Source organism: Petromyzon marinus, chromosome 84, assembly GCF_048934315.1.
Source record: "Petromyzon marinus isolate PM22_M1 ecotype Great Lakes invasive population chromosome 84, UKy_Petmar_22M1.pri1.0, whole genome shotgun sequence".
NCBI classification, from domain to species: Eukaryota; Metazoa; Chordata; class Hyperoartia; order Petromyzontiformes; family Petromyzontidae; genus Petromyzon; species Petromyzon marinus.
In genome coordinates this window covers 2,549,810-2,575,958 of record NC_133749.1, presented here as the reverse complement: position 1 = coordinate 2,575,958, position 26,149 = coordinate 2,549,810, and the positions used below count along the sequence as shown (strand labels likewise).

At 55.5% G+C, this 26,149-nt stretch overlaps 1 protein-coding gene across 5 annotated transcripts in view; it reads left to right on the top strand.

Annotated features, from left to right (window-relative positions):
• Positions 1-17,083, top strand: part of LOC116936827 (TNF receptor-associated factor 4) — a 75,051-nt gene extending 57,968 nt beyond the window's left edge. For 4 of the 5 annotated variants that reach the window (XM_076057746.1, XM_076057747.1, XM_076057749.1 and 1 more), the window contains exon 9: positions 7,620-17,083. In XM_076057746.1, the coding sequence (XP_075913861.1) occupies positions 7,620-8,661 (1,042 nt within the window). In that variant the 3' untranslated portion in view covers positions 8,662-17,083. The remainder of the gene's footprint in view (positions 1-7,619) is intronic. The other variant, XR_012931308.1, reaches the window with a different exon arrangement.
• Positions 17,084-26,149: the final 9,066 nt, after the last annotated feature.

Below are 26,149 nucleotides of genomic sequence, written 5' to 3'. Positions count from 1 at the left end.
CTGCTGAGTCAGCCGTTCTACACTCACCGGTACGAGTGAGTGAGTGGGTGAGCGTGTGGGTGGGTGAGTGAGTGGGTGAGTGAGTGAGATGAGAGGGAGCTGCTGAGTCAGCCGTTCTACACTCACCGGTACGAGTGGGTGAGTGGGTGGGTGAGTGGGTGAGTGGGTGAGTGAGTGGGTGAGTGGGTGTGTGAGTGAGATGAGAGGGAGCTGCTGAGTCAGCCGTTCTACACTCACCGGTACGAGTGAGTGAGTGGGTGAGCGTGTGGGTGGGTGAGTGAGTGGGTGAGTGAGTGAGATGAGAGGGAGCTGCTGAGTCAGCCGTTCTACACTCACCGGTACGAGTGGGTGAGTGGGTGGGTGAGTGGGTGAGTGAGTGTGTGTGTGAGTGAGTGTGTGTGTGAGTGAGTGGGTGAGATGAGAGGGAGCTGCTGAGTCAGCCATTCTACACTCACCGGTACGAGTGGGTGAGCGTGTGAGTGAGTGGGTTAGTGAGTGGGTGTGTGAGTGGGTGTGTGAGTGAGTGGGTGGGTGAGTGGGTGAGCGTGTGGGTGAGTGGGTGGGTGAGTGGGTTAGCGTGTGGGTGAGCGAGTGAGTGAGTGTGTGAGTGAGTGGGTGAGTGAGTGGGTGTGTGAGTGAGTGTGTGAGTGGGTGAGTGAGTGTATGAGTGAGTGGGTGAGCGTGTGAGTGAGTGTGTGAGTGAGTGAGAGGGAGCTGCTGCGTCATCCATTCTACACTCACCGGTACGAGTGGGTGAGCGTGTGAGTGGGTGAGTGTGTGAGTGAGTGTGTGTGTGAGTGGGTGAGTGGGTGAGTGAGTGGGTGTGTGAGTGAGTGGGATGAGTGGGTGAGTGGGTGAGTGAGTGAGTGAATGGGTGAGTGCGTGGGTGAGTGAGTGTGTGAGTGAGATGAGAGGGAGCTGCTGAGTCAGCCATTCTACACTCACCGGTACGAGTGGGTGAGCGTGTGGGTGGGTGAGTGAGTGAGTGGGTGAGCGTGTGGGTGAGTGAGTGAGAGGGAGCTGCTGAGTCAGCCATTCTACACTCACCGGTACGAGTGGGTGAGTGAGTGGGTGTGTGAGTGAGTGGGATGAGTGGGTGAGTGGGTGAGTGAGTGAGTGAGTGAATGGGTGAGTGGGTGGGTGAGTAAGTGTGTGAGTGAGTGAGTGAATGGGTGAGTGGGTGAGTGAGTGGGTGAGTGGGTGAGTGAGTGAGTGGGTGAGTGTGTGAGTGGGTGAGTGTGTGAGTGAGTGTGTGAGTGAGTGAGAGGGAGCTGCTGAGTCAGCCGTTCTACACTCACCGGTACGAGTGTGTGGGTGAGTGAGTGAGTGAGTGGGTGGGTGAGTGAATGGGTGAGTGAGTGGGTGAGTGTGTGGGTGAGTGTGTGAGTGTGTGGGTGAGTGTGAGTGAGTGGGTGAGTGAGTGGGTGAGTGAGTGGGTGAGTGAGTGGGTGTGTGAGTGTGTGAGTGTGTGAGTGAGTGTGTGAGTGGGTGGGTGAGTGGGTGAGTGTGTGAGTGTGTGAGCGTGTGGGTGAGTGTGTGAGTGGGTGGGTGAGTGTGTGAGTGAGTGGGTGAGTGTGTGAGTGTGTGAGTGAGTGAGTGGGTGAGTGAGTGAGTGGGTGAGCGTGTGGGTGAGTGTGTGAGTGAGTGAGAGGGAGCTGCTGAGTCAGCCATTCTACACTCACCGGTACGAGTGGGTGAGCGTGTGAGTGGGTGAGTGAGTGGGTGAGTGGGTGAGTGAGTGGGTGAGTGTGTGAGTGAGTGTGTGGGTGAGTGGGTGAGTGAGTGGGTGAGTGAGTGGGTGAGTGTGTGAGTGAGTGTGTGGGTGAGTGTGTGGGTGAGTGAGTGGGTGAGTGAGTGAGATGAGAGGGAGCTGCTGAGTCAGCCGTTCTACACTCACCGGTACGAGTGAGTGAGCGTGTGGGTGGGTGAGTGAGTGGGTGAGCGAGTGGGTGAGTGTGTGGGTGAGTGTGTGGGTGAGTGGGTGAGTGAATGGGTGAGTGAGTGAGTGGGTGAGTGAGTGAGTGTGTGGGTGAGTGAGTGAGTTAGTGGGTGAGTGAGTGAGAGGGAGCTGCTGAGTCAGCCGTTCTACACTCACTGGTACGAGTGGGTGAGCGTGTGAGTGGTTGAGCGTGTGGGTGAGTGAGTGGGTGAGTGTGTGGGTGAGCGTGTGGGTGAGTGAGTGGGTGAGCGTGTGGGTGAGTGTGTGAGTGAGTGTGAGTGAGATGAGAGGGAGCTGCTGAGTCAGCCATTCTACACTCACCGGTACAAGTGGGTGAGCGTGTGAGTGGGTGAGTGAGTGGGTGAGTGTGTGGGTGAGTGAGTGGGTGTGTGAGTGGGTGAGTGAGTGTGTGGGTGAGTGGGTGAGTGAGTGTGTGGGTGAGTGTGTGAGTGAGTGAGTGGGTGAGTGTGTGAGTGAGTGTGTGAGTGAGTGTGAGTGAGATGAGAGGGAGCTGCTGAGTCAGCCATTCTACACTCACCGGTACAAGTGGGTGAGCGTGTGAGTGGGTGAGTGAGTGGGTGAGTGTGTGGGTGAGTGAGTGGGTGTGTGAGTGGGTGAGTGAGTGTGTGGGTGAGTGGGTGAGTGAGTGTGTGGGTGAGTGTGTGAGTGAGTGAGTGTGTGGGTGAGTGAGTGAGTGAGTGTGTGAGTGAGTGTGTGAGTGAGTGAGAGGGAGCTGCTGAGTCATCCGTTCTACACTCACCGGTACGAGTGAGTGAGTGTGTGAGTGAGTGAATGAGTGGGTGAGTGAGTGAGTGTGTGAGTGAGTGGGTGAGTGTGTGAGTGAGTGGGTGAGAGGGAGCTGCTGAGTCAGCCGTTCTACACTCACCGGTACGAGTGGGTGAGCGTGTGAGTGGGTGAGTGAGTGGGTGAGCGTGTGGGTGAGCGTGCGGGTGAGCGTGTGGGTGAGCGTGTGGGTGAGTGGGTGAGCGTGTGGGTGAGCGTGCAGGAAGCAGTGGGCGACATTACACAGGAAGTAAACGTGAGGCAGTAGGCGGTGATGTGCTGGTAGTAGGTGGGCGGGGCATTAGGGAGTGGTGCAATTAGACAGGAAGTAGGTGGGCGGGGCATTCGGGAGTGGTGCAATTAGACAGGAAGTAGGTGGGCGGGGCATTCGGGAGTGGTGCAATTAGACAGGAAGTAGGTGGGCGGGGCATTCGGGAGTGGTGCAATTAGACAGGAAGTAGGTGGGCGGGGCAGCAGGGAGTGGTGCATTTAGACAGGAAGTGGGTGGGCGGGGCATTCGGGAGTGGTGCAATTAGACAGGATGTAGGTGGGCGGGGCTTGCAGGGAGTGGTGCAATTAGACAGGAAGTAGGTGGGCGGGGCAGCAGGGAGTGGCGCAATTAGACAGGAAGTAGGTGGGCGGGGCTTGCAGGGAGTGGTGCAATTAGACAGGAAGTAGGTGGGCGGGGCTATAGGGAGTGGTGCAATTAGACAGGAAGTAGGTGGGTGGGGCTTGCAGGGAGTGGTGCAATTAGACAGGATGTAGGTTGGCGGGGCTTGCAGGGAGTGGTGCAATTAGACAGGAAGTAGGTGGGCGGGGCTATAGGGAGTGGTGCAATTAGACAGGAAGTAGGTGGGTGGGGCTTGCAGGGAGTGGTGCAATTAGACAGGATGTAGGTTGGCGGGGCTATGGGCAGTGGTGCAATTAGACAGGAAGTAGGTGGGCGGGGCTTGCAGGGAGTGGTGCAATTAGACAGGAAGTAGGTGGGCGGGGCATTCGGGAGTGGTGCAATTAGACAGGAAGTAGGTGGGCGGGGCTTGCAGGGAGTGGTGCAATTAGACAGGAAGTAGGTGGGCGGGGCAGCAGGGAGTGGTGCAATTAGACAGGAAGTAGGTGGGCAGGGCTTGCAGGGAGTGGTGCAATTAGACAGGAAGTAGGTGGGCGGGGCTATAGGGAGTGGTGCAATTAGACAGGAAGTAGGTGGGTGGGGCTTGCAGGGAGTGGTGCAATTAGACAGGATGTAGGTTGGCGGGGCTATGGGCAGTGGTGCAATTAGACAGGAAGTAGGTGGGCGGGGCTTGCAGGGAGTGGTGCAATTAGACAGGAAGTAGGTGGGCGGGGCATTCGGGAGTGGTGCAATTAGACAGGAAGTAGGTGGGTGGGGCTTGCAGGGAGTGGTGCAATTAGATAGGAAGTAGGTGGGCGGGGCTTGCAGTGAGTGGTGCAGTTAGACAGGAAATAGGTGGGCGGGGCAGCAGGGAGTGGTGCAGTTAGACAGGAAGTAGGTGGGCGGGGCTACAGGGAGTGGTGCAATTAGACAGGAAGTAGGTGGGTGGGGCTATAGGGAGTGGTGCAATTAGACAGGAAGTAGGTGGGCGGGGCAGCAGGAGTGGTGCAATTAGACAGGAAGTAGGTGGGTGGGGCTATAGGGAGTGGTGCAATTAGACAGGAAGTAGGTGGGCGGGGCTTGCAGGGAGTGGTGCAATTAGACAGGAAGTAGGTGGGCGGGGCTTGCAGGGAGTTTTGCAATTAGACAGGAAGTAGGTGGGCGGGGCAGCAGGGAGTGGTGTAGTTAGACAGGAAGTAGGTGGGCGGGGCAGCAGGGAGTGGTGCAATTAGACAGGAAGTAGGTGGGCGGGGCATTAGGGAGTGGTGCAATTAGACAGGAAGTAGGTGGGCGGGGCTATAGGGAGTGGTGCAATTAGACAGGAAGTAGGTGGGCGGGGCTTGCAGGGAGTGGTGCAATTAGATAGGAAGTAGGTGGGCGGGGCTGCAGGGAGTGGTGCAATTAGACAGGAAGTAGGTGGGCGGGGCTATAGGAAGTTGTGCAATTAGACAGGAAGTAGGTGGGCGGGGCTGCAGGGAGTGGTGCAATTTGACAGGAAGTAGGTGGGCGGGGCTTGCAGGGAGTGGTGCAATTAGACAGGAAGTAGGTGGGCGTGGCTATAGGGAGTGGTGCAATTAGACAGGAAGTAGGTGGGCGGGGCTTGCAGGGAGTGGTGCAATTAGACAGGAAGTAGGTGGGCCGGGCTATGGGGAGTGGTGCAATTAGACAGGAAGTAGGTGGGCGGGGCTTGCAGGGAGTGGTGCAATTAGACAGGAAGTAGGTGAGCGGGGCTATAGGGAGTGGTGCAATTAGACAGGAAGTAGGTGGGCGGGGCTATAGGGAGTGCTGCAATTAGACAGGAAGTGGGTGGGCGGGGCAGCATGGAGTGGTGCAGTTAGACAGGAAGTAGGTGGGCGGGGCTTGCAGGGAGTGGTGCAATTAGATAGGAAGTAGGTGAGCGGGGCTATAGGGAGTGGTGCAGTTAGACAGGAAGTAGGTGGGCGGGGCTATAGGGAGTGCTGCAATTAGACAGGATGTGGGTGGGCGGGGCAGCAGGGAGTGGTGCAGTTAGACAGGAAGTAGGTGGGCGGGGCTTGCAGGGAGTGGTGCAATTAGATAGGAAGTAGGTGGGCGGGGCTTGCAGGGAGTGGTGCAATTAGACAGGAAGTAGGTGGGCGGGGCTTGCAGGGAGTGCTGCAATTAGACAGGAAGTAGGTGGGCGGGGCAGCAGGGAGTGGTGTAGTTAGACAGGAAGTAGGTGGGCGGGGCAGCAGGGAGTGGTGCAATTAGACAGGAAGTAGGTGGGCGGGGCATTAGGGAGTGGTGCAATTAGACAGGAAGTAGGTGGGCGGGGCTTGCAAGGAGTGGCGCAATTAGACAGGAAGTAGGTGGGCGGGGCTATAGGGAGTGGTGCAATTGGACAGGAAGTAGGTGGGCGGGGCTTGCAGGGAGTGGTGCAATTACACAGGAAGTAGGTGGGCGGGGCTGCAGGGAGTGGTGCAACTAGACAGGAAGTAGGTGGGCAGGGCTATAGGGAGTGGTGCAATTAGACAGGAAGTAGGTGGGCGGGGCTGCAGGGAGTGGTGCAATTAGACAGGAAGTAGGTGGGCGGGGCTAGCAGGGAGTGGTGCAATTAGACAGGAAGTAGGTGGGTGGGGCTTGCAGGGAGTGGTGCAATTAGACAGGAAGTAGGTGGGCGAGGCTAGCAGGGAGTGGTGCAATTAGACAGGAAGTAGGTGGGCGGGGCTATAGGGAGTGGTGCAATTAGACAGGAAGTAGGTGGGTGGGGCTTGCAGGGAGTGGTACAATTAGACAGGAAGTAGGTGGGCGGGACTATAGGGAGTGGTGCAATTAGACAGGAAGTAGGTGGGCGGGGCTATAGGGAGTGGTGCAATTAGACAGGAAGTAGGTGGGCGGGGCTATAGGGAGTGGTGCAATTAGACAGGAAGTAGGTGGGCGGGGCTATAGGGAGTGGTGCAATTAGACAGGAAGTAGGTGGGCGGGGCTTGCAGGGAGTGGTGCAATTAGACAGGAAGTAGGTGGGCGGGGCTTGCAGGGAGTGCTGCAATTAGACAGGAAGTAGGTGGGCGGGGCAGCAGGGAGTGGTGTAGTTAGACAGGAAGTAGGTGGGCGGGGCAGCAGGGAGTGGTGCAATTAGACAGGAAGTAGGTGGGCGGGGCATTAGGGAGTGGTGCAATTAGACAGGAAGTAGGTGGGCGGGGCTTGCAGGGACTGGCGCAATTAGACAGGAAGTAGGTGGGCGGGGCTATAGGGGGTGGTGCAATTAGACAGGAAGTAGGTGGGCGGGGCTTGCAGGGAGTGGTGCAATTAGACAGGAAGTAGGTGGGCGGGGCTGCAGGGAGTGGTGCAATTAGACAGGAAGTAGGTGGGCGGGGCTATAGGAAGTTGTGCAATTAGACAGGAAGTAGGTGGGCGGGGCTGCATGGAGTGGTGCAATTAGACAGGAAGTAGGTGGGCGGGGCTAGCAGGGAGTGGTGCAATTAGACAGGAAGTAGGTGGGTGGGGCTAGCAGGGAGTGGTGCAATTAGACAGGAAGTAGGTGGGTGGGGCTAGCAGGGAGTGGTGCAATTAGACAGGAAGTAGGTGGGCGGGGCTTGCAGGGAGTGGTGCAATTAGACAGGAAGTAGGTGGGCGGGGCATTAGGGAGTGGTGCAATTAGACAGGAAGTAGGTGGGCGGGGCTAGCAGGGAGTGGTGCAATTAGACAGGAAGTAGGTGGGCGGGGCAGCAGGGAGTGGTGCAATTAGACAGGAAGTAGGTGGGCGGGGCTTGCAGGGAGTGGCGCAATTATACAGGAAGTAGGTGGGCGGGGCTTGCAGTGAGTGGTGCTGGCCACCCACCCCCTCGTGTGCCGTGCCGGCCTTCATAGGTGCTCGCTAACAGCACTTGCCCCTACAGTCTGTTAAGGCTATATGGGGGATCTTTGTGTTCGTGAGTGAGTCTAGGTGCGAGTATGTGCTAGCGAGTGTGTGTGTACATGAGTGTGTGTGTACGTGAGTGCGTGTGTACGTGAGTGCGTGAGTGCGTGCGTACGTGCGTACGTGTGAATGTGAGTGTGTGTGTACGTGAGTGTGCGTGCGTACGTGAGTGTGCGTGCGTACGTGAGTGTGCGTGCGTACGTGAGTGTGTGTGTGTACGTGAGTGTGTGTGTGTACGTGAGTGTGTGTGTACGTGAGTGTGTGCTAGCGAGTGTGCTAGTGTGTGCTAGCGAGTGTGTGTGTACGTGAGTGCGTGCGTACGTGAGTGTGTGTGCGTATGCGGGCAGCCTGAAACCCCCCCACCTCTCCCCCCACCCCCACCCCCCCCCCCACCACCCCCCCCCACCCCCCAGCTACGGCTACAAGCTGCAGGTCACCGCCTTCCTCAACGGCAATGGCAGCGGCGAGGGTTCCCACCTGTCCCTGTACGTGCGCCTGGTGGCCGGCCCTTACGACAACATCCTCCCCTGGCCCTTCCCGCACCGCCTCTCCTTCTCGCTGCTGCACCAGGGCGGCCCCTCCTGCCCCTCCTCCACCGGGACCCCAGTCGCCGCGGCCGTGGCCGCGGCGGCCGCGGCCGCGGCTGCGGCCGCGGCCGCGTCGGCGTCGGCGGGAGGGGGAGGGGGAGGACCGGCAAACGTTTTGACGCCGCCGCATCCGGCCCGGCCTCCCCCACCGGGCCCGCACTCGGCCGAAAACAACAACAACTGTAACGGTAGCACCACGAGCAGCAGCAGCAGCGGCAGCAGCGGCGGCGGCGGCGGCGGCGGCGTCGGCAGGAGCGGCAACGCGGCGAACAACCACCACCACCACCACCACCAGCCGCAGCACCAGCAGCACCAGCAGCACCAGCAGCAGCAGCAGCACCAGCAGCAGCAGCAGCCCGCCAGGCCCGTAGCGCCGGGGCCGTACCCGGCGGCGGCACCGCCGGCGCCTCCCCCGGAGCCGCCCCGGCACATCTACCGGGCGTTCACGCCGGACCCGGCGTGGAAGCACTTCCAGAAGCCCACGGCGCCGGCGGCCGCGGTCGCCTCGGCGGCCCCGGCGGCTCCGGCGGCTCCGGTGGCGGGGCCGGGGCCGGGGCCGGGGCCGGGGCCGGCGGCAGCACCGGGGCCGGGGCCGCCGCCACCGCCGGCGGTCCCGGCCGGCGTCCTCTCGCTGGCGACGCCGCCGGTGGTGCCGCAGTTGGCCGGGTCGAGCTTCGCGGCGGTGGGCGGCGGCGGCGGCGGCGGCGTGGGGTCTGACGGGGCGGCGTTGGGGTTCGGCTACCCGCGGTTCGTGACCCACGAGGAGATGAGGGACGGCGGCTTCGTGAGGGACGACGCCATCCTGGTGCGCGTCGCTGTGGAGCACGCCGGCAAGCTGCAGCAGCAGCAGCAGCAGCAGCACGTGTAGGGGGGGGGGGGGGGGGGGCGTGGTGCCGGTGTGTTGCGTGTACCGGCGGCGTTTGCCGGTGTACACCGGCGTGTTGCCGGTGTACACCGGCGTACACCGGCGTGTTGCCGGTGTCGGCGTGTTGCGCAAAACGGGCAGCCGTGTGCTGTCCATGTCCCCACCCCCTCTCGGTGACATTCCTTGTGCTGCCCCGCCCACCTACTTCCTGTCTAATGGTGCCACTCCCTGCTGCCCCGCCCACCTACTTCCTGTCTATTTGCACCACTCACTGCAAGCCCCGCCCCCCTACTTCCTGTCTAACTGCACCACTCCCTGCAAGCCCCGCCCACCTACTTCCTGTCTAACTGCACTACTCCCTGCTGCCCCGCCCACCTACTTCCTGTCTAACTGCACCACTCCCTGCTGCCCCGCCCACCTACTTCCTGTCTAATTCCATCAACTTGCAGCGGCGCCACCCCCCACTTACCCGTGCCGTGCCGCCTACTCCCTGTAGCTCCGCCTACTCCCTGTAGCTCCGCCTTCTCCCTGTAGCTCCGACTACTTCCTGTAGCACCGCCTACTCCTTGCAGCGACGCCTACTCCCTGTAGCTCCGCCTACTCCCGGCGTAGCTTCGCCCCCTCCCTGTAGCTCCGCCTACTCCCTGTAGCTCCGCCTACTCCCTGTGCTGCCACTCCCACAGGGGCACGGTTAGGTTCCACTTCCTGTGCCGTCCCTCACCACTTCCTGTGCCACTCACCTGTAAATAGCCCCGCCTACTCCCTGTAGCCCCGCCTACTCCCGGTGTAGCTCCGCCTACTCCCTGTAGCTCCGCCTACTCCCTGTAGCTCCGCCTTCTCCCTGTAGCACCGCCTACTTCCTGTAGCACCGCCTACTCCTTGCAGCGACGCCTACTCCCTGTAGCTCCGCCTACTCCCGGCGTAACTTCGCCCCCTCCCTGTAGCTCCGCCTACTCCCTGTAGCTCCGCCTACTCCCTGTGCTGCCACTCCCACAGGGGCACGGTTAGGTTCCACTTCCTGTGCCGTCCCTCACCACTTCCTGTGCCACTCACCTGTAAATAGCCCCGCCTACTCCCTGTAGCCCCGCCTACTCCCGGTGTAGCTCCGCCTACTCCCTGTAGCTCCGCCTACTCCCTGTAGCTCCGCCTACTCCCGGCGTAGCTCCGCCTACTCCCTGTAGCTCCGCCTACTCCCTGTAGCTCCGCCTACTCCCAGTAGCTTCGCCCCCTCCCTGTAGCTCCGCCTACTCCCTGTAGCTCCGCCTACTCCCTGTAGCTCCGCCTACTCCCGGCGTAGCTCCGCCTACTCCCTGTAGCTCCGCCCACTCCCGGCGTAGCTCCACCTACTCCCGGTGTAGCTCCGCCTACTCCCTGTAGCTCCACCTACTCCCTGTAGCTCCACCTACTCCCTGTGCTGCCACTCCACTCCCACAGGGGCACGGTTAGGTCTCCACTTCCTGTGCCACTCACCTGTAAATAGCCCCGCCTACTCCCTGTAGCTCCGCCTACTCCCTGTAGCTCCACCTACTCCCTGTAGCCCCGCCTACTCCCTGTAGCTCCGCCTACTCCCTGTAGCTCCGCCTACTCCCTGTGCTGCCACTCCACTCCCACAGGGGCACGGTTAGGTCTCCACTTCCTGTGCCACTCACCTGTAAATAGCCCCGCCTACTCCCTGTAGTTCCGCCTACTCCCTGTAGCTCCGCCTACTCCCTGTAGCTCCGCCTACTCCCTGTAGCTCCGCCTACTCCCGGCGTAGCTCCGCCTACTCCCTGTAGCTCCGCCTACTCCCTGTAGCTCCGCCTACTCCCGGCGTAGCTCCGCCTACTCCCTGTAGCTCCGCCTACTCCCTGTAGATCCGCCTACTCCCTGTAGCTCCGCCTACTCCCTGTAGCTCCGCCTACTCCCTGTGCTTGCCACTCCACTCCCACAGGGGCACGGTTAGGTATCCACTTCCTGTGCCACTCACCTGTAAATAGCCCCGCCTACTCCCTGTAGCTCCGCCTACTCCCTGTAGCTCCGCCTACTCCCTGTAGCTCCACCTACTCCCTGTAGCTCCGTCTACTCCCGGCGTAGCTCCGCCTACTCCCGGCGTAGCTCCGCCTACTCCCTGTAGCTCCGCCTACTCCCTGTGCTTGCCACTCCACTCCCACAGAGACACGGTTTGGTTCCACTTCCTGTGCCGTCCCTCACCACTTCCTGTGCCACTCACCTGTAAATAGCCCCGCCTACTCCCTGTAGCTCCGCCAACTCCCGGCGTAGCTCCGCCTACTCCCGGCGTAGCCCCGCCCACTCCCTGTAGCTCCGCCTACTCCCTGTAGCTCCGCCTACTCCCTGTGCTTGCCACTCCACTCCCACAGGGGCACGGTTAGGTATCCACTTCCTGTGCCACTCACCTGTAAATAGGCCCGGCTGTAACGCGCTATGTTTGAGTGCCCTCCTATTTATTGTACTGACCTTCCTTCGTGTATCCTCCCGACTTCCCGTGCCGTCATCTCGACCACTTACCTCTCTTCCTGGACATTCCCTACTACTTCAACTACCTTCGCTACTACTTACCGTACATTTCCTAGGGGCCGTTCATAAATGACGTCACGCACCACCTAGGCGGAGGGGGGTGGGTGGTTTGAGGAATGTGACGTCACATCAAAATTGCGCAACTTTGAATGCAGACAACACGTTCTACTTATAGCCTTGGTTCTTTCGGTAAAGTCACCACGTAGAAGGGAAACAATAAAATGATAAAAATATATATATGAAACAATATTGTTTTGTATATTTTTATTATTTTATTGTTTCCCTTCTAACGTGGTGGTGACTTTACCGAAAGTACCAAGAATGCTAATTTTATTGTTTTACAATAATTGTATTGTTTTATATTTTTATTATTTTATTGTTTCCCTTCTACGCGGTGGTGGTGACTTTACCGAAAGAACCAAGAATACTAATTTTATTGTTTTACAATAATTTTATTGTTTTATATTTTTATTATTTTATTGTTTCCCTTCTACATGGTGGTGACTTTACCGAAAGAACCAAGAATAAGAATTTAATTGTTTTACAATAATTTAATTGTTTTATATTTTTATTATTTTATTGTTTCCCTTCAACGTGGTGGTGACTTTACCGAAAGAACCAAGAATAATAATTTTATTGTTTTATATTTTTATTATTTTATTGTTTCCCTTCTACGTGGTGGTGACTTTACCGAAAGAACCAAGAATACTAATTGTATTGTTTTATATTTGTATTATTTTATTGTTTCCCTTCTAACGTGGTGGTGACTTTACCTAAATAACCAATCATATGACTCCCCTGCACTCACGAACGCTTTAAATCAAAATTTAATTACATAACGAATGTCTTCTCCTGCCACATCAGAGTGTGCAGCGCCACATTAAACACGCGCTACAGTGACAAATAGTTTATACTCTTTGGTTCTATTCGGTGAAGTGACGTGGGTAAAAAAACAAAGCAACAAAATTCTCACGGCGTTTCGGCCACAACACAAGCGGCCTTCATCAGGTGAAGGGACCGGGCTGTCTCGAGGACAGCGCTGGAGTGAACGCACAGCCACGCTCAGAGCGCGGACCTTCAAGCAAATAGTTTAAAAGCGATTTGAAGGGCGTTTTATCGGTCCCCTTTGGCCCTTTCGGCAAAGTCGCCACCACCACCACCACGTAGAACGAGAATAAAAATAATAAGTTGATGAAGGCCGCTTGCGTTGTGGCCGAAACGTCGTGAGAATTTTTATTGTGTTATTTTATTTGATCAACTTATTATTTTTATTCTCATTCTACGTGGTGGTGGTGGTGACTTTACCGAAAGAACCAAAGAAGATGAATCCTTGCAGTAACGAAAGCTTTAAATCGTTTTATTTATTTTTTTGGGGGGGGTCAAAAATCCTCCTAAATCATCGCGTGACGTCATTTATGGACTGCTCCCCCCCCCCCACTACTTCCTCCACCACTACCCGTGCCACCTACCCCGCTACTCCCCCCGTCCGTTTTGCTGTATCTTTATATGTTATCTGTATCATTAGACCTCCTTGGCCGGTACCACAATATAACAATGGTAGGGGTTGTTCCCCCTTTGTTCTGGCAAAAAAAAACTGAAATCTTTTTTTTGTTTAACGAGGATTGATGTCTACGGCATTAACCACGATACCTGCAGTCGAAATGCAAACAAAAGACATACCGTGATAAGGACAAATGCGTATATTATCACAGTATGTCTTTTGTTTGCATTTTGACTGCAGGTGCTGTGGCTAATGCAGTAGACATGAACCCTTTTTAAAAGGTTTCGGTTTTCTTGCCGGAAAAACGGGGGGAGGAAAAACCCCTATTGTTGTTGTTATTGTTATACTTTATATTTTAATTTACGTTCCAAAGCGTCGTCATTTTGCGCACGGAGGATATTGTCGCCCACCCCGCCCACTCCCCCGCCCGCCCACCCTCCCACGGGTTCGGCTTGGGGTTAGGGGTTATTGGTTCGCGGTGTGATGGGTTGGGTTTGGTGGGTCGGGGGGGGGGGGGGGGGGGCGAGATGTTAACTCCCTCTCCCGGCACGCAGGAGGTCCGTGGGTTCGATCCCGGACCCTGACTATGCCCTGGCTGCTGCTGTGTATTCGGAGTCTGCGTCTCTCTCGCCCCCTCTACGTCGTGGTGGTCCCTGCGAAGATGACGATATCAGCCGCTGTGGTTGAGCTTCTATGATTCCGTGCGATGATTGGCCAGGCCAATGCCTGTCTGGGTGAAAGGGCGACTTGCATCGCAGCTCAGTGCGGGCGTTAACTGGTGCAGATAAACGGAGTTTAGAGCATGGGTCTCGATGTGTGTGGGTCTCTAGGTGTATCTGTGAGTCCCTGGGTGTATCTGTGAGTCTTCAGGGGATCTCTGTGAGTCTCTAGGGGTCTCTGTGAGTCTCTAGGGGTCTCTGTGAGTCTCTAGGGGTCTCTGTGAGTCTCTAGGGGTCTCTGTGAGTCTCTGTGAGTCTCTATGGGTCTCTGGATCTCTGTGAGTCTCTACTGGTCTCTGTGAGTCTCTAGGGGTCTCTGTGAGTCTCTATGGGTCTCTGTGAATCTCTATGGGAATATGTTAGTCTCTAGGGGTCTCTGTGAGTCTCTACGGGTCTCTGGATCTCTGTGAGTCTCTAGGGGTATCTGTGAGTCTCTAGGGGTCTCTGTGAGTCTCTAGGGGTCTCTGTGAGTCTCTAGAGGTCTCTATGAGTCTCTAGGGGTCTCTGTGAGTCTCTAGGGGATCTCTGTGAGTCTCTGGGAATCTGTGAGTGTCTACGGGTCTCTGTGAGTCTCTATGGGAATATGTTAGTCTCTAGGGGTCTCTGTGAGTCTCTGTGAGTCTCTACGGGTCTCTGGATCTCTGTGAGTCTCTAGGGGTCTCTGTGAGTCTCTGTAGATCTCTGTGAGTCTCTACGGGTCTCTATAAGTCTATGTGAGTCTCTGTGAGTCTCTGTGGGTCTCTGTGGGTCTCTCCGGGTCTCTGTGAGTCTATATGGGTCTCTGTGAGTCTCTATGGGTCTCTGTGAGTCTCTACGAGTCTCTGTGAGTCTCTGTGAGTCTCTACGGGTCTCTATAAGGATCTGGGAGTCTCTATGGGTCTCTGTGAGTCTCTACGGGTCTCTGTGAGTCTCTGGATCTATGTGAGTCTCTCGGGGTCTCTGTGAGTCTCTATGGGACTCTGTGAGTCTCTGTAAGTCTCTACGAGTCTCTATAAGTCTCTGTGAGTCTCTATAAGTCTCTGAGTCTCTATGGGACTCTGTGAGTCTCTGTAAGTCTCTATGAGTCTCTATAAGTCTCTGTGAGTCTCTATGAGTCTCTGAGTCTCTATGAGTTTATATGAGTCTCTATGAGTCTCTGTGAGTCTCTATGAGTCTCTATAAATCTCTATAAGTCTCTGTGAGTATCTGAGTCTCTATGAGTCTCTGTGAGTCTCTATGAGTCTCTGTGAGTCTCTACGAGTCTCTGTGAGTCTCTATAAGTCTCTGTGAGTATCTGAGTCTCTAAGTCTCTGTGAGTCTCTATGAGTCTCTATGAGTCTCTGAGTCTCTGTGAGTCTCTATGAGTCTCTATAAGTCTCTGTGAGTATCTGAGTCTCTATAAGTCTCTGTGTGTCTCTATGAGTCTCTGTGAGTCTCTGTGAGTCTCTATGAGTCTCTATAAGTCTCTGTGAGTCTCTGTGAGTCTCTATGAGTCTCTGTGAGTCACTATGAGTCTCTATAAGTCTCTGTGAGTCTCTGAGTCTCTATGAGTCTCTATGAGTCTCTGGATCCACGCTGTAAATTCTCACACAGGACGATGACGACGATGATGACGATGATGATGACGATGACGACGATGACGATGATGACGATGATGACGATGACGATGACGACGATGACGATGACGACGATGATGATGACGACGATGACGACGATGATATCAGCCACGAGGCCGATGAGCTGCCGTCATTCCGCGCGATGATTGCCCCGGCCTACCGCCTGGGTTCCTGCGTAGGGCAGGGGGTGCGAAACGTCCGTCCCGCGGGCCGTACAAAGCCCGCTAAGTCATTTGGTCTCTGACCCTGCCAAGGCAACCGCAGGCGAGATTTGAAATTAAATAAATCGAGGAGCAAAACCTGGAAAATCAGTTGCGAGTAACAGCAACATCATCAATAGCCAGCTAACATCACCAATAGCCAGCTAACATCACCAATACCAGCTAACATCACCAATAGCCAGCTAACATCACCAATACCAGCTAACATCATCAATAGCCAGCTAACATCACCAATAGCCAGCTAACATCACCAATACCAGCTAACATCACCAATAGCCAGCTAACATCATCAATAGCCAGCTAACATCACCAATAGCCAGCTAACATCACCAATACCAGCTAACATCATCAATACCAGCTAACATCACCAATACCAGCTAACATCATCAATACCAGCTAACATCACCAATACCAGCTAACATCACCAATACCAGCTAACATCACCAATACCAGCTAACATCATCAATACCAGCTAACATCACCAATACCAGCTAACATCATCAATACCAGCTAACATCACCAATACCAGCTAACATCACCAATACCAGCTAACATCATCAATACCAGCTAACATCACCAATACCAGCTAACATCACCAATACCAGCTAACATCATCAATAGCCAGCTAACATCATCAATACCAGCTAACATCATCAATACCAACTAACATCACCAATAGCCAGCTAACATCATCAATAGCCAGCTAACATCATCAATAGCCACCTAACATCATCAATATCCAGCTAAAATCATCAATACCAGCTAACATCATCAATACCAGCTAACATCACCAATACCAGCTAACATCACCAATAGCCAGCTAACATCATCAATAGCCAGCTAACATCACCAATAGCCAGCTAACATCACCAATACCAGCTAACATCATCAATACCAGCTAACATCACCAATACCAGCTAACATCATCAATACCAGCTAACATCACCAATACCAGCTAACATCACCAATACCAGCTAACATCACCAATACCAGCTAACATCATCAATACCAGCTAACATCACCAATACCAGCTAACATCATCAATACCAGCTAACATCACCAATACCAGCTAACATCACCAATACCAGCTAACATCATCAATACCAGCTAACATCACCAATACCAGCTAACATCACCAATACCAGCTAACATCATCAATAGCCAGCTAACATCATCAATACCAGCTAACATCATCAATACCAACTAACATCACCAATAGCCAGCTAACATCATCAATAGCCAGCTAACATCACCAATACCAGCTAACATCACCAATACCAGCTAACATCACCAACACCAGCTAACATCATCAATACCAGCTAACATCACCAATAGCCAGCTAACATCAATAACACCAGCTAACTTTACCAATACCAGCTAACATCACCAATACCAGCTAACATCATCAATACCAGCTAACATCATCAATACCAGCTAACATCATCAATACCCAGCTAACATCATCACCACCACGCCTCGCCAAAGAGTTGCAGTTCCAGCCCATCGCATTAGCGAGTTAATGAAATGTTTGAACAAATATCAACGGGCTCATTGTTAAGTCGATCAATTTTTGTACGGCCTGCGAATGATGTCCTTTAAATATCCAAATGGCAATTGGCGGAAAAAATATTTCCCAGCCCCCCACCCCACCCACCCACCCCACCCACCACCACCCCACCCACCCCACCCACCCCACCCACCACCCCTGACGTAGGAGCCCGGCACAGTGGGTCGTGGTAACCGCGTGTGGCACGTGGCACAAAGTAAAATCAGCGAGGCCCCTGGCCATGGAGTCCACCACATTGTGGGTGACCGAACATTCCACGGTGGCACGAAAATTCATTTCCTGCCTAAAATATTTTTATAGTTTATTTTTTTTTAATTTTACTTAAGGGGCCCGTCCATAAATTACGTCACGCACCTGGGGGGGGGGGTGGGGGGGGGGGTGGTGGGTGTGGTCAGACACCTGTGACGATGTGTCACGTGAGGGTGGGGGTGTGGTCAGACAACTGTGACGTGGGTGGGGGGGGGTGTGGTCAGACACCTGTGACGATGTGTCACGTGAGGGTGGGGGTGTGGTCAGACACCTGTGACGATGTGTCACGTGAGGGTGGGGGTGTGGTCAGACAACTGTGACGTGGGTGGGGGGGGTGTGGTCAGACACCTGTGACGATGTGTCACGTGAGGGTGGGTGTGGTCAGACACCTGTGACGATGTGTCACGTGAGGGTGGGGGTGTGGTCAGACAACTGTGACGTGGGTGGGGGGGGGGGTGTGGTCAGACACCTGTGACGATGTGTCACGTGAGGGTGGGGGTGTGGTCAGACAACTGTGACGTGGGTGGGGGGGGGTGTGGTCAGACACCTGTGACGATGTGTCACGTGAGGGTGGGGGTGTGGTCAGACACCTGTGACGATGTGTCACGTGAGGGTGGGTGTGGTCAGACACCTGTGACGATGTGTCACGTGAGGGTGGGTGTGGTCATACACCTGTGACGATGTGTCACGTGAGGGTGGATGTGGTCAGACACCTGTGACGATGTGTCACATGAGGGTGGGTGAGGTCAGACACCTGTGACGATGTGTCACGTGAGGGTGGGGGTGTGGTCAGACAACTGTGACGTGGGTGGGGGGGGTGTGGTCAGACACCTGTGACGATGTGTCACGTGAGGGTGGGGGTGTGGTCAGACACCTGTGACGATGTGTCACGTGAGGGTGGGGGTCAGACACCTGTGACGATGTGTCACGTGAAAGTGGGTGTGGTCAGACACCTGTGACGATGTGTCACATGAGGGTGGGTGTGGTCAGACACCTGTGACGATGTGTCACGTGAGGGTGGGGGTGTGGTCAGACACCTGTGACGATGTGTCACGTGAGGGTGGGTGTGGGGGTCAGACAACTGTGACGATGTGTGACGTGAGGGTGGGTGGGGGTCAGACACCTGTGACGATGTGTGACGTGGGTGGGGGTGTGCTCAGACACCTGTGACGATGTGTCACGTGAGGGTGGGGGTGTGGTCAGACACCTGTGACGATGTGTGACGTGGGTGGGGGTGTGGTCAGACACCTGTGACGATGTGTGACGTGAGGGTGGGTGTGGTCAGACACCTGTGACGATGTGTCACGTGAGGGTGGGGGTGTGGTCAGACAACTGTGACGATGTGTCACGTGAGGGTGGGGTCAGACAACTGTGACGATGTGTCACGTGAGGGTGGGTGTGGTCAGACAACTGTGACGATGTGTCACGTGGGGGTGGGGGTGTGGTCAGACACCTGTGACGATGTGTCACGTGGGGGTGGTTGGGGGTGTGGTCAGACAACTGTGACGATGTGTGACGTGTGGAGTGGGTGTGGTCAGACAACTGTGACGATGTGTCACGTGAGTGTGGGTGTGGTCAGACACCTGTGACGATGTGTCACGTGAGGGTGGGTGTGGTCAGACAACTGTGACGATGTGTCACGTGAGGGTGGGGTCAGACAACTGTGACGATGTGTCACGTGAAGGTGGGTGTGGTCAGACAACTGTGACGATGTGTCACGTGAGGGTGGGTGTGGTCAGACACCTGTGACGATGTTTGACGTGGATTGGGGGGGGAGGGTGTGGTCAGACAACTGTGACGATGTGTCACGTGAAGGTGGGTGGGGGTCAGACACCTGTGACGATGTGTCACGTGGGTGGGGGTGTGGTCAGACAACTGTGACGATGTGTGACGTGAGGGTGGGGGTGTGGTCAGACAACTGTGACGATGTGTCACGTGTGGGTGGGTGGGGGTCAGACACCTGTGACGATGTGTCACGTGAGGGTGGGGGTCAGACACCTGTGACGATGTGTCACGTGTGGGTGGGGGTGTGGTCAGACACCTGTGATGATGTGTCACGTGGGGGTGGGGGTGTGGTCAGGCACCTGTGACGATGTGTCACGTGGGGGTGGGTGGGGGTGTGGTCAGACAACTGTGACGATGTATGACGTGAGGGTGGGGGTGTGGTCAGACAACTGTGACGATGTGTGACGTGTGGAGTGGGTGTGGTCAGACACCTGTGACGATGTGTGACGTGTGGAGTGGGTGTGGTCAGACAACTGTGACATTGTGTGACGTGGGTGGGGGTGCGGTCAGACAATTGTGACGATGTGTGACGTGAGGGTGGGTGTGGTCAGACACCTGTGACGATGTGTCACGAGGGGGTGGTTGGGGGTGTGGTCAGACAACTGTGACGATGTATGGCGTGAGTGGGGGTGTGGTCAGACAACTGTGACGATGTGTCACGTGGGGTGGTTGGGGGTGTGGTCAGACAACTGTGACGATGTGTGACGTGTGGAGTGGGTGTGGTCAGACAACTGTGACGATGTGTCACGTGAGTGTGAGTGTGGTCAGACACCTGTGACGATGTGTCACGTGAAGGTGGGTGGGGGTCAGACACCTGTGACGATGTGTCACGTGAGGGTGGGTGGGGGTGTGGTCAGACACCTGTGACGATGTGTCACGTGTGGGTGGGTGTGGTCAGACACCTGTGACGATGTGTCACGTGAGGGTGGGGGTGTAGTCAGACACCTGTGACATTGTGTGACGTGGGTGGGGGTGTGGTCAGACACCTGTGACGATGTGTGACGTGAGGGTGGGGGTGTGGTCAGACAACTGTGACGTGGGTGGGGGGGGTGTGGTCAGACACCTGTGACGATGTGTCACGTGAGGGTGGGGGTCAGACACCTGTGACGATGTGTCACGTGAGGGTGGGTGGGGGTGTGGTCAGACACCTGTGACGATGTGTCACGTGTGGGTGGGTGTGGTCAGACACCTGTGACGATGTGTCACGTGAGGGTGGGGGTGTAGTCAGACACCTGTGACATTGTGTGACGTGGGTGGGGGTGTGGTCAGACAATTGTGACGATGTGTCACGTGGGTGGGGGTGTGGTCAGACAACTGTGACGATGTGTCACGTGGGTGGGGGTGTGGTCAGACAACTGTGACGATGTGTCACGTGGGTGGGGGTGTGGTCAGACAACTGTGACGATGTGTCACGTGGGGGTGGGGGGGGTGGGTGGGTGCTTGAGAAACGTGACGTCACGTAAAAAATGCGAAACTTTATAACTAAATAAATACCGACAACACGTTCTACTTAATCAAATAGACTTTTTAAATAAATGTTTTCTCCCACAACATCAGAGTGTAAGCGCCACATCAAATACCCACTTACAATGACAAATAGTTTAAAGCGATTTGAAGCATATCCTTAGCTCTTTAGGTAAAGTCACGTTGAAGGGAAACAATTAAATAATACAATATATTATTGTTTTTTATATATTTTATTATTTTATTGTTTCCCTTCAACGTGACTTTACCGAAAGAGCTAAGAATATGAATTACTTTAGTCACAAAAGCTTTAAATCAAAATTTGAAGCATGTTTTATTTTTGAAGGGGGGGGAGGGTTGGGGGGGCTTTGTGACGTCATATTTGAGGGGGCTGAGCTTTGTGACGTTATATTTGGGGAGGCGGAGCTTTGTGACGTCATATTTGAGGTGGGGGGGGGGGCGTTCAGAAATCGTCCAAAATCGCGTGACGTCATTTATGGCCGGCCCCTAACACGTGGGATAGGCTTATCTATTTATTTATTCATCGGTTACAATCACGCCTAAGAGTTGTATTGTATTTACGCTGCTGTGCGTTTTTTTTTTAATTGTTGTTTTTGCTCTATAGCTCTCTCTCTCTGTCTCTCTGTCTCTCGTGTGTGTGTCATTTGTGTGCAACGGACGCGCCTACGGATCAATAAAGTGCCACCACAACCACGATCATCCTCAACAGAAATCGAAGCTCCTCACTTACGCCAAGTTCAAAAAGTCCCCAGACATCACGGGCCAAGTCCGAGCATAGTGTTGCGTTTATTCACGTGGCTTAGCAAGACATTATTATTATCATTATTATTATTTAGTTTTTGATTTAAAGCTTTCGTGACTGCAATGATTCATCTTCTTTGGTTCTTTCGGTAAAGTCACGTAGAATGAAAGTCTCGCCCCCTTCACCTGATGAAGGCCGCTTGTGTTGTGGCCGAAACGTCGTGAGAATATTATTGTGTTATTTTATCAATTTATTATTTTATTATCATTCTACGTGACTTTACCGAAAGAACCAAAGAAGATATTTAGTTTTTTTAAAATTTTCTTCTGTTTTTTTACTTTACGCCAATATGTTGATTTACGGCCGTGCTGGTAATGACTTTAGTCCGTAAGGGGGAAGGAGAGAGAGAGACACGGGGGAGAGAGATGATGATGAGTTTATGGATCGTGTCTGTGTGGTTATTTAAGTGCCCGTTTGTAAATGTCCTCGGTACGGTCGTCATGGTCACTGTCGTCATGGTTACCGTCGTCATGGTCACCACCGTTGTCATGGTGACCGTTGTCATGGTCACCGCGGTCGTCATGGTCACCGTTGTCATGGTCACCGTGGTCGTCATGGTCACCGTTGTCATGGTCACCGCGGTCGTCATGGTCACCGTTGTCATGGTCACCGCGGTCGTCATGGTCACCACGGTCGTCATGGTTACCGTCGTCGCCATGGTCACCGTCGTCGTCATGGTCACCACGGTCGTCATGGTTACCATCGTCGTCATGTTCACCGTCGTCATGGTCACCACGGTCGTCATGGTCACCACGGTCGTCATGGTTACCGTCGTCGTCATGGTCACCACCGTCGTCATGGTCACCACGGTCGTCATGGTCACCACGGTCGTCATGGTCACCGTTGTCATGGTCACCGTCATCACCACGGTTGTTATGGTCACCATCACCACCATCACCGCAGTCGTCACCATCACCACGGTTGTCATGGTCACCATCATCAACGTCATGGTCATCACCATGGGCGCCATCGCCACCATCACCATGGTCACCATCACGGTCGTCCTCACCACCACCATCATTGATCCACCATCATCACCATCATCACCACCATCACCACCATCATCACCATCAACACCACCACCATCACCACCACCATCACCACCATCGCCACCACCATCGCCACCACCATCACCACCACCATCGCCACCACCATCACCACCATCGCTACCATCATCTCCACCATCATCACCACCATCATCACCAACACCATCATCACCACCCCCACCATCGCCACCACCACCATCATCACCACCACCATCATCATCACCACCACCATCATCACCATCATCACCACCACCATCACCACCATTGCCACCACCATCGCCACCACCATCGCCACCACCATCACCACCACCCCCACCATCGCCACCACCACCATCGCCACCACCACCACCATCGCCACCACCACCATCATCGCCACCACCACCACCACCATCGCCACCACCACCATCATCACCACCACCATCATCACCATCACCACCATCACCACCATCACCACCACCATCATCATCACCACCATCACCACCACCATCATCACCACCATCATCACCACTATCGCCACCACCACCATCACCACCATCACCACCACCATCACCACCATCATTGATCCACCATCACCATCACCACCATCACCGATCCACCCCCACCATCATCACCACCATCACCACCATCACCATCGCCATCCCCACCATCACCACCATCACCACCACCACCACCATCCTCACCATCATCACCACCACCATCACCACCACCATCACCATCATCACCACCACCATCGCCACCATCACCATCGCCACCACCATCACCACCATCACCACCACCACCATCATCACCACCACCATCACCACCATCGCCACCACCACCATCACCACCATCGCCACCACCATAGCCACCACCACCATCACCACCATCACCACCACCCCCTTATCGCCACCCCCACCATCGCCACCACCACCATCATCGCCACCACGACCATCGCCACCACCACCACCATCACCACCACCATCATCACCACCACTATCATCACCACCATCACCACCATCATCACCACCATCGCCACCACCACCACCATCGCCACCACCACCATCACCACCATCACCACCACCACCACCATCATCACCACCCCCACCATCGCCACCACCACCATCATCACCACCACCATCATCACCACCACCATCACCATCATCACCATCACCACCACCATCATCACCACCACCATCATTACCACCATCACCACCATCATCACCACCATCACCACCATCATCACCACCATCGCCACCACCACCATCACCACCACCACCACCATCACCACCATCACCACCATCATCACCACCATTACCGATCCACCACCACCATCATCACCACCATCGCCACCACAATCACCACCACCACCATCCTCACCACCACCATCACCACCACAACCACTACCATCGCCACCACCATCACCGATCCACCACCATCGCAATCACCGATCCACCATAACCACCACCATCATCACCACCACTACCACCACCATCATCACCATCACCACCATCACCACCATCAACACCATCACCACCACCACCATCATCACCATCATCACCACCACCATCATCACCACCAACATCACCACCACCAACATCACCACCACCATCATCACCACCACCATCACCACCACAACCACCACCATCGCCACCACCATCACCGATCCACCGTCATCACCACCATCACCACCATCATTGATCCACCATCACCACCATCATTGATCCACCATCACCACCACCATCACCACCATCATTGATCCACCACCACCATCACCACCATCACCACCACCATCATCACCATCACCACCATCACCACCACCATCACCACCACCATCACCACCATCACCACCACCATCATCACCACCATCATCACCACCATCACCACCACCATCATTGATCCACCATCACCATCGCGGTCGTCAAGGCGACCCTGAATCTTGGGGGGGGGGGTGGCCTCAGACGTGTTGGTAGCTCCTCCTCCGTCTCAGCCACGCCCCCACAGTAACCACGCCCCCACTGTAGCCCCCCCCCCCCCCCGCTGTAGCGTTGCCACGCCCACTAGCGCTGGGTGAGTGGGTGAGTGGGTGGGTGAGTGGGTGAGTGAGTGGGTGAGTGGGTGGGTGAGTGAGTGGGTGAGTGAGTGAGTGGGTGAGTGGGTGGGTGAGTGAGTGGGTGAATGAGTGGGTGAGTGGGTGGGTGAGTGAGTGGGTGAGTGGGTGAGTGCGTGAGTGGGTGGACTGGGTGAGTGGGTGGGTGGGTGAGTGAGTGGGTGGGTAGACTGGGTGAGTGAGTGGGTGAGTGGGTGGGTGAGTGGCTGAGTGGGTGGATGAGTGGGTGAGTGGATGAGTGAGTGAGTGGGTGGGTGAGTGAGTGGGTGAGTGAGTGGGTGAGTGAGGAGGTTAGTGAGTGGGTGAGTGAGTGGGTGAGTGAGGACGTGAGTGAGTGGGTGAGTGAGTGGGTGAGTGAGGAGGTGGGTGAGTGGGTGAGTGAGGAGGTGAGTGGGTGAGTGAGTAGGTGAGTGAGTGGGTGAGTGAGTGGGTGAGTGAGTGAGGAGGTGAATGGGTGAGTGAGTGGGTGAGTGGGTGGGCTGGGTCATGTAGCCCGCATGCCCAGCCACCGCATGCCGAAACAGCTTTTGTTCGGCCGGATCGAGGGGGCTAAACGGGCGCGGCACGGGCTAGAGAAGAAATGGAGTGATGTGGTACAGGAGGACGTGGAGCTGAGTGGACTTGCCGATGACCGGTACCAGCGGTGTCAAGATCGGCCTCTGTGGAGGAGGCTCGTGAAGGACGCTACTGGGCAGTTGGAGGCAGTCGCCCTCCAACAACAACAGAGGGCGGAGGAGCGACGCTCACAACAACGAGCGGAGCGCCGGGTGGCTAATGGACAGCAGGTTGGCACAGTAGGGGGCACAGGTAGTGCATCAGCCAGTCATCTCAGTCAGTCGACCTGTGGCACCTGCTGGGTCTGCCCCGTGACCTCCTGCCAGCGGGTGTTCGACACTTCACGTGGCCTCAAGGTGCACATGGCCTGGCACAAGCGTCGTGGTGACGTCACCGCCACTTAGTGGCGAATGGCGGTTGTTGTTGTTGAGTGAGTGGGTGAGTGAGGAGGTGAGTGGGTGGGTGGGTGAGTGGGTGAGGTGAGTGGGTGGGTGAGTGGGTGGGTGAGTGAGTGGGTGAGTGAATGAGTGAATGAGTGGGTGAGTGGGTGAGTGAGTGGGTGAGTGGGTGGGTAAGTGGGTGAGTGGGTGGGTAAGTGAGTGGGTGGATGAGTGGGTGGGTGAGTGAGTGGGTGGGTGACTGAGTGGGTGGGTGAGTGGGTGAGTGGGTGAGTGAGTGGGTGAGTGAGTGGGTGGGTAAGTGGGTGAGTGGGTGGGTAAGTGAGTGGGTGGATGAGTGGGTGGGTGAGTGAGTGGGTGGGTGACTGAGTGGGTGAGTGGGTGAGTGAGGAGGTGAGTGGGTGAGTGGGTAGACTGGGTGAGTGGGTGAGTGAGTGGGTGAGTGGGTGGGTGGGTGAGTGGGTGAGTGGGTGAGTGAGTGAGTGGGTGAGTGGGTGGGTGAGTGGGTGAGTGAGTGAGTGGGTGAGTGGGTGGGTGAGTGGGTAAGTGAGTGGGTGAGTGAGTGGGTGAGTGGGTGAGTGTGTGGGTGAGTGAGTGGGTGAGTGAGTGAGTGAGTGGGTGAGTGGGTGGGTGGGTGGGTGAGTGGGTGAGTGAGGAGGTGAGTGGGTGAGTGAGTGGGTGAGTGGGTGAGTGAGGAGGTGAGTGGGTGAGTGGGTGAGTGAGGAGGTGAGTCGGTGAGTGGGTGAGTGAGGAGGTGAGTGGGTGAGTGAGGAGGTGAGTGGGTGAGTGAGTGGGTGGGTGAGTGAGTGGGTGGGTGAGTGGGTGAGTGAGTGAGTGTGTGGGTGAGTGGGTGGGTGAGTGGGTGAGTGAGTGGGTGGGTGAGTGGGTAGACTGGGTGAGTGGGTGGGTGAGTGGGTGGGTGAGTGAGGAGGTGAGTGAGTGAGCGGGTGGGTATTGACGAGAAGGGG